This window comes from Lynx rufus, unplaced genomic scaffold, assembly GCF_022079265.1.
Source record: "Lynx rufus isolate CCGP_SWC_20201006 ecotype Redwood Valley unplaced genomic scaffold, mLynRuf1.p SCAF_8, whole genome shotgun sequence".
Taxonomy (NCBI): domain Eukaryota; kingdom Metazoa; phylum Chordata; class Mammalia; order Carnivora; family Felidae; genus Lynx; species Lynx rufus.
The window spans coordinates 25,778,447-25,783,569 of NW_025814896.1; the positions used below are offsets into that span (position 1 = coordinate 25,778,447).

At 50.9% G+C, this 5,123-nt stretch overlaps 1 protein-coding gene across 1 annotated transcript; it reads right to left on the reverse strand.

Annotated features, from left to right (window-relative positions):
• Positions 1-299: 299 nt before the first annotated feature.
• On the reverse strand, positions 300-4,693 carry BPIFA1 (BPI fold containing family A member 1). Its single transcript, XM_047069854.1, has 7 exons — positions 4,534-4,693; positions 4,203-4,362; positions 2,619-2,726; positions 2,346-2,495; positions 1,413-1,497; positions 754-817; positions 300-340 (listed from the first exon to the last, which is right to left on the reverse strand). Exons 1-7 carry the CDS (start codon positions 4,691-4,693, stop codon positions 300-302), a joined length of 768 nt encoding a protein of 255 aa, XP_046925810.1.
• Between the last annotated feature and the right edge of the window lie 430 nt (positions 4,694-5,123).

Consider the following 5,123-nt stretch of genomic DNA (forward strand, 5'->3'; position numbering starts at 1 on the left):
GTACCTATGTGTGTTGTGTGTGTGTATCCATAGCCGTGTGTCTTTCTCTTTGTAGCTGTGTTGTGGTGCTGTCTGTGTCTCTCCACCTCTGTCAGCATTTCTGTGGACTTCTCTGTGCATCTCTGTGTACCTCTGTGTGGCTGTTTGTCTCCCTTTGGAGATAGTCACTGTCCCAATAGAGTCACTGTCCCAAGCCCCCCGCTGTCCCCTGCCAGGAGAAGAGCAGCAGCACCCAAATCCTGGGGATTGGGGAACAGCACTCACCAGTTTGACAGAGGCTGGGTCCCTTCCCGGAAGGCTTAGACCTTGATGACAAATTCCAGCCCATGGATCAGCATGTCTGGAAAATGAAAGAATAACCACTGCAGACCAGAGTGATGATCTCAGTGTGAAGGAGTTCAGAGATATCCCACACTCCCCGGAGGCCTGGGGACGGGCACTGGGAACTCTGGTGATCCCACTAAGCTCGGGTGAAGCTTGGCAGGGCTAACACCTCCTTCCACCAACCAGCTCAGCTGTTTTCAGTGTTGGGCTGCTGGAGGCGGGGGGGGGGGGGGGCGGGGGAGGGGGGAAGCAAGGCCTATCCATTGACATTATCTGGATAATTAAAGGCAAAAAAAAAAAAAAAACCCGCAATGGGGAGAGCTGAGGCTGGAAGGATCTGGCTCTCTCCTATGGTGTGCAGGGATGGGGCTCCTTGGGGGAAAATCGCTGTTCTGGAAAGGGAGAGAGGCCTTGGAAGTGGGTACTTACCAGCAATGGAATGCACCAGGGTGACGTCCAAGTGGCTGAGAACCTCATTGACCAGAGGGCACACCTGACCCAGGGGCAGAGAGAGGAGTTAGGCAAAGTGGCACCTGTAGGGAGGCCCTGGGTGCAGCAGTATCCCGAGGATGGATTCTCTGGGGGAGATTTTCTATCATTTTTCTGTGTCTGAGAGTGTTGGTTCTAAGCAGTCTCACAGATGAATGCTTACACATTCACACGGGCAGAGGGAGAAAAGGGAGGTGTGTACGTGAAGCGCCTGATCACATGAGCCAGTGTTCACCGTGTGATAGGACACCTGCTTCTAACTAGAGCTTCTTTGGGAGAGGTGAGTTTCTGGTTATAGGAGGCACCCTAGCATAGGCTGGAAGAGTGCTTGCCTACAGCCCTGGTGAGGGTGGCCTGGGAGCTTCCTGGGGCAGGGGCCAATCCATTTCAGCTGTAGTGTGGACGTGCCCAGGGCCTGGCCCACAGCAGGAACCAATCAATGCATTTTGAAGGGTGGAAAGAAGAAACACAGACAGATGGATCAGCGGACAGGGAGATATATCAAACTGAGGAGTTCAGAAAACCTCGCTCCAGGGGCTTCTTTCATCCTGAGAAGCCCTATGACCTAAGAATCAGGAGCTGCCCTTTTATTCACTTACCTTGCCCTGTACCAGCTCAGGAAGGACTTCATTCAAGATGCCGCTGAGACTGTCGACAAGGCTTTGAACAGGGAGGGGAGCAAATCTGAAAGAGAAAATCCAGGGGGCAGTGCAGAGGCCTGGGGTTGGTATGGAGAAGGCTTCAGAGGGGCTACTGTGCCCGTGTCGGTCTCAGTACTCCATGACTAAAACGGGGCCTTGTCCACTCACACCCTCATGCAGGTGAACACTGGGGGGTCCAGCCAAAGGGAGTGGCACCCTACACAGCAGTACATACAGTAGGTATGAATAGAATAAGCACACAGTTCCAGCATACAGTAGGTATTCAGTGAGACTTTGTAGAATCCATAAATGGATGAACAGTGCTTAGTACATCGTTCTCATGAGAATTCAACGAGATATGTGTGAAATACAACATACGTGCTCAGTGAATGTTAACCATAGTGAGGATGACTTCTGCACATTATGCATGACTCAGTCTCCCCTGTGACAGGTAACTGAAATAAGGAAACCAGGTCGGCTGCATAGCTGTTTTACCCCATACTGGGACAAAGCATTTTCTCACCTGTTGTCTTAGTGGATTCAATCAAGAGCCCCAAAGTGCCTCTGTAGTACGGTGATCTGAGTACGCTGAGACTCTAACTGGGGAGGCACTGTCCATGTTCACACAAGAATCCCTCTACTTCTCCACATGCCCCTCTGGTAGGTGGGCTTGAACTCAGATTTTTGATTGCCTGATCTAGCATAAAACTGGTCAGCCCCACCAAAGAAAAGATAAGTGGCTATTTACCCATCCATCCATCCATCCATCCATCCATCCATCCATCCATCTTCCCACTCATCCATACTCCCATTGTTCTGTCTTCCCAGCCATCTGTCCATCATCTCATCAATATTGTTTCTGGGCAGGAGAAGCCACCCCTCTGGCCTCACCCATCAAGCAGAGAGATTTGCAGTCTCCCAGGGGAGTGAGTGCAGTCACCAAGAACCAGGTGGATCTTCCCCTGTTCATTTTTCACAGCTAAAATTTCTGCAGTGATGTTTAGCTTCACAGCCAGCTTTAACAGACTTCCGACCAGGGGCCTGCAGAGGAGACAGTTTGCTGCATCTGTATCTGAGTTGAAAACTCATATCTGTTAGACTTCAACACCCCTTTATGGCTATGCATTGCATCAGGGTCTCCCTTCCCCCTTGGGGTCCACTCACGTATTCACATTGAGGATCATGCCCAAAGGGATGGTGACATAGAGACGATGGCCATCAGGGCTCTGCACAAGGCCTAGTTCCAGGAGCTGGGGATTAGTGATCTTCAGACTGTCCAAGAAGCAACATTGGAGGGAGGAATATTAGCTCCTTCAGCCCCAAATCTGGAAACCACCTTTAATCCAAACTGTACCCATCCCAGAGGAGGAGCTACTCATGAGATGGGATGGGGGAGAAAAGAGGGGAGTCTTGCAGCAAAGGCCACGTGAGTTCTGAGTCACACATCAGTGTTTCCCAGCCTCTGCACTGGGTCAGATCCTAACACACCATGCCCCTCTCTGCATCTCATGTCTATGAGGTATTCCAGGGTGGAGGCTGTGTCTGGATTATATTTGCATCCTGTATACCAGCTCAGAGTCTTACAAAGAAGGGGCCTACTCCATATTGGTTGACTTTGTGGATTGATGAATGGGTGGGAGGATGCATGGGAGAGTAGCTGGTTAGATGGTAGAGAGAATGGACAAATGGATGGATAGATGAGTGGGTGAGTGGATGAGAGTAAGTGGAGTAAGTCCCTCACAAACATTTATGGGTAAGAAGCACTTACTGCTTCTGGTTCCTGCCATAACCGTCAGTGGCGGGTCAATCAACAATGGTCACGATCAGATCAAGGAGCAGGAAGTCAGGGAGAATGGAGAGAGGATGGAAGCAAGACTCTCCTCTGAGCCGATCTTACAACCAGTGTGCCAGGTGATTACATCTCTCCTAATCTCCCTGACAGTTTTTCTCTGTGGGTACTATGATCTCATCTTACAGATGGAGAAACCAAGCCCAGGGAGACTGTGTGCCTTGGTTTCCTATCACCCAGCAAGTACATGGTGCATTTGGAAATCAAACTCAAGGCTATCTGTCTGTCTTCAAGTCAGGGCAAGCGCCTGGGTGGGTAGGAATCTTGGAAATGGCTTTGATCCAGCCCTGTCAAGGACCCAGGATTTGCCAGCTCCCTGGCATCAAACTTCCCATTATTGCCGCTTGCTTAGAGAGCTCTCGGGTGTCTCATGGGAACCCCACATCAGACTGCTCAGTGGACATCCACTGATGACATAATTGAGGAGAGTTGCATCCACTTTCTTGCTTACATCAAGGGCCACCTGTGTTCTGAAGGATCCCACAGGTGAGGAGAACAGAATTACCACTGTGTGGTGGGAAAGCCTTGGCTTTGGACTTAAGTAAATTAGAGTTAGAGCTCTTGCTTAGCATCACTCTAGTTGTGTAAGCACAGGCAACTTTCCGTGCTTCAGTTTTTCCATCTGTAAACTGGAGATTATTACTTCGACCTGAAAGGGTTGTGAGGGTTATAGATGATGCTGGGGACTCAAGATATGCATCAGGACTGGGGGCAATCCCCGGTTCAGGAGGGCTGGTGTTCCTCACCAGACTGTGAGAAGGCTGTCATGAGTCCTGGCCTCATGTTCAGACCACCCTCCCCCCACCTCCTCCTCCAGGGCCACTGCCTGGGGCTCCCAGATCTCCATGGAGGTTATCTGGTGGGGGTGGGGACCAAGGCCCTATTTTATGACTACTCACTCAATGATGTTGTTCAGGACAGGGACCAATGAAGTCACTTTCCCAAGCAGGCCCCCAAGCAGGCCCCCAGAAGTGTCTCCTCCAGTCTTCAGGATGTCCAAGAGTGGAAGGTTTTGTAGAATGCCCAACAGACCCCCAGAGAGCAGGCCACTGCTGAGACCTGGAAATGGGTGTAGGGGTAGGTCCTTGGGGGGTCAAATCTGACAATTCCAGATCCTCAGCCCCTCTCTCCCAATCATCCCTGCCTCCCTCCCCACACTGAACAGTTGGACACACACACACACACACACACACACACACACACCCCTGAAAGAGGTTGTCACAGACTCACCACTTGTTAAGCTTCCAGCAAGATCTGTGGGATGTGGGACCTGGGGTGGAGTCCCAGCCAAAAGCAGGTTCTGGTCCAGAGGCAAGGGCAGGACTTCCAGCTGGGCTGTGGTATGGGCCAGCAGCCCACAGAGGACAATGAGGCCCCCAGTTTGAAACATCTTCTATCTTGGTATCTGTGGATAGAACAATGGGTCTAATGTAGCCCAGATACCAGAGAGGAATTACCCACCATCTGCCTCCCGGCTCTCAAACACCAGGAAGTGAATGGCAATAGCTAACAACACTACTCAGCGTTTCCTCTGGCCCAGGCATCAGGATAGGCACTCCAGACCTGGTAATTGATTTCATCTTAACCATCCCCTAAGATGTGGGAGCATATTACCTGCACTGTACAGATGAGCAGAGGGAGGTCTTGTGAGTGTAGGTAACTTCCCCCAAGGTTTCAAGCACACAGTAGGGGTGGGATTTGAAGCCAGATCTGTCTGACCCAAAGGCCTTAAGTTAAGTGACCATCAGATTTACTCTCCAATTGGGCTTGCTTGCAGTGGCCTGCCCCTAGTTCTTGCTGTCCAGACAAGAGAATGGAAA